The sequence below is a fragment of the Malurus melanocephalus genome, unplaced genomic scaffold, assembly GCF_030028575.1.
Source record: "Malurus melanocephalus ecotype Western Australia unplaced genomic scaffold, MMel_1.1 scaffold_1455, whole genome shotgun sequence".
Taxonomy (NCBI): domain Eukaryota; kingdom Metazoa; phylum Chordata; class Aves; order Passeriformes; family Maluridae; genus Malurus; species Malurus melanocephalus.
Window position 1 is genome coordinate 7,174 of NW_026624687.1, and position 1,798 is coordinate 8,971.

Sequence of the window (1,798 nt, forward strand, 5' to 3'; positions counted from 1 at the left end):
GGCAGCAGGGCGCGGTGCAGCCCGTTGTAGAGCGCGGCTCCGGCCAGCAGCAGCGCGAATCCCGGCAGCTGCAGGGCGTGGAAGCGCTCCCAGCGCAGCGCCAGGCTGACCGCCCACACCAGCAGCGTCCGCAGGCTGTCCAGCACCGTGCGCGTCGTGGCGCTCAGCTCCTTGGTCACGCTGACCCCCGAGAAGTTGAAGAAGGAGATGCTGCCCACGTTGGCCAGCAGAGCCGCCAGGATCAGCGGGCGCTGCCGCAGCTGGCACAGGGCGTCGGACGGATCCTCCAGGAGCCCACGCGGGTTCCCGCTCAGCTGCCCCGCGGGGATGAACGACAGCGGCACCAGCAGCAGCGCCAGGATGGTGAAACCGAACAGACCTGGAGGGGAAAAACGGGATGTGTTCTGCATGGATCAACACTTCCCGTTCTGTAATTCCCGTTCCTTAATTCCTGTTCCTTAATTCCCGTTCTGTAATTCCCATTCTGTAATTCCCGTTCCCGTAATTCCCACTCCTGTAATTCCCGTCCCCGTAATTCCCGTTCCTGTAATTCCCATTCCCGTAATTCCCACCCCAGTAATTCCTGCCCCATAATTCCCACACCATAATTCCCACTCCATAATTCCCATTCTTGTAATTCCCGCCCCGTATTTCCCGTTCCCGTAAATCCCGTTCCGGTAATTCCTTCCCCCGTAATTCCTGCCCCCGGAATTCCCGTTCCCACAATTCCCGTTCCCATAATTCCCGCCCCCATAATTCCCACCCAATAATTCCTGTTCCCGTAATTCCCGCCCCCACAATTCCCGCCCCGTAATTCCCGCCCCGTAATTCCCATTCCCATAAGTCCCGCCCCATAATTCCTGTTCCTGTAATTCCCACCCTCGTAATTCCTGCAATTCCCTTTCCATAATTCCCGTTCCCGTAATTCCCGTTCCCATAATTCCTGTCCCGTAATTCCCGCCCCCGTAATTCCCATCCCTGTAATTTCCATCCCCGTAATTCCCGTTCCCATAATTCCCGTCCCTGTTATTCCCGTTCCCGTAATTCCCATTCTTGTGATTCCCACCCCTGTAATTCCCATTCCTGTAATTCCTGCCCCTGTAATTCCTGCCCCATAATTCCTGCCCCCATAATTCCCGCTCCCATAATTCCTGCTCCTGTAATTCCCGTTCCTGTAATTCCCGCCCCGTAATTCCCGCTCCTGTAATTCCCACCCCGTAATTCCCGTTCCCGTAATTCCCGCCCCATAATTCCCGCCCCGTAATTCCCATCCCCGTATTTCCCATCCCCGTAATTCCTGCCCCGTAATTGCCGCTCCCATAATTCCCATTCCCGTAATTCCCGCTCCCGTAATTCCTGTCCCGGTAATTCCCATTATTCCCAGGGTTTGGGAATGGTGGGAATTCCAGGAATCCCGGGAATGGCGCACCTTCGGTGCCCACGGCGCGCAGCGGGTGGACGTCGTGGCTGAAGATGAATTTCTCCTCCAGCACCATCTGGATGGACACAATGGCCTGGGCCAGCAGGATCAGCAGGTCACCTGGGAAAACCGGGAAAAGGGGAAAATGGGGAAAAGGCAGGAAAACAGGGAAAAGAGGAGAAATTGGGGGGAAAATAAAGGAAGAGGAGGAAAAGAGGAACAGGGAAAAGAGAGAAAAAGGGAACAGGGAAAATAGAGGAAGAGGAGGAAAAGAGGAATAGAGAAAATAGAGGAAGAGGATGAAAAAAGGAACAGGGAAAACAGAGGAAAAGAGGAAAAGAGGAACAGGGAAAATAGAGGAAAAGAGGAAAAGAAAAA

At 54.6% G+C, this 1,798-nt stretch overlaps 1 protein-coding gene across 1 annotated transcript in view; it reads right to left on the reverse strand.

The window, feature by feature from the left end:
• SLC35F6 (solute carrier family 35 member F6) overlaps positions 1–1,798 on the reverse strand; it is an 11,998-nt gene that overhangs the window by 2,511 nt on the left and 7,689 nt on the right. Inside the window, exons 4-5 of the mRNA XM_057387955.1 lie at positions 1,430–1,540; positions 4–379 (exon numbers count right to left, since the gene is read on the reverse strand). Of these exons, the coding sequence (XP_057243938.1) occupies positions 4–379; positions 1,430–1,540 (487 nt within the window). The remainder of the gene's footprint in view (positions 1–3; positions 380–1,429; positions 1,541–1,798) is intronic.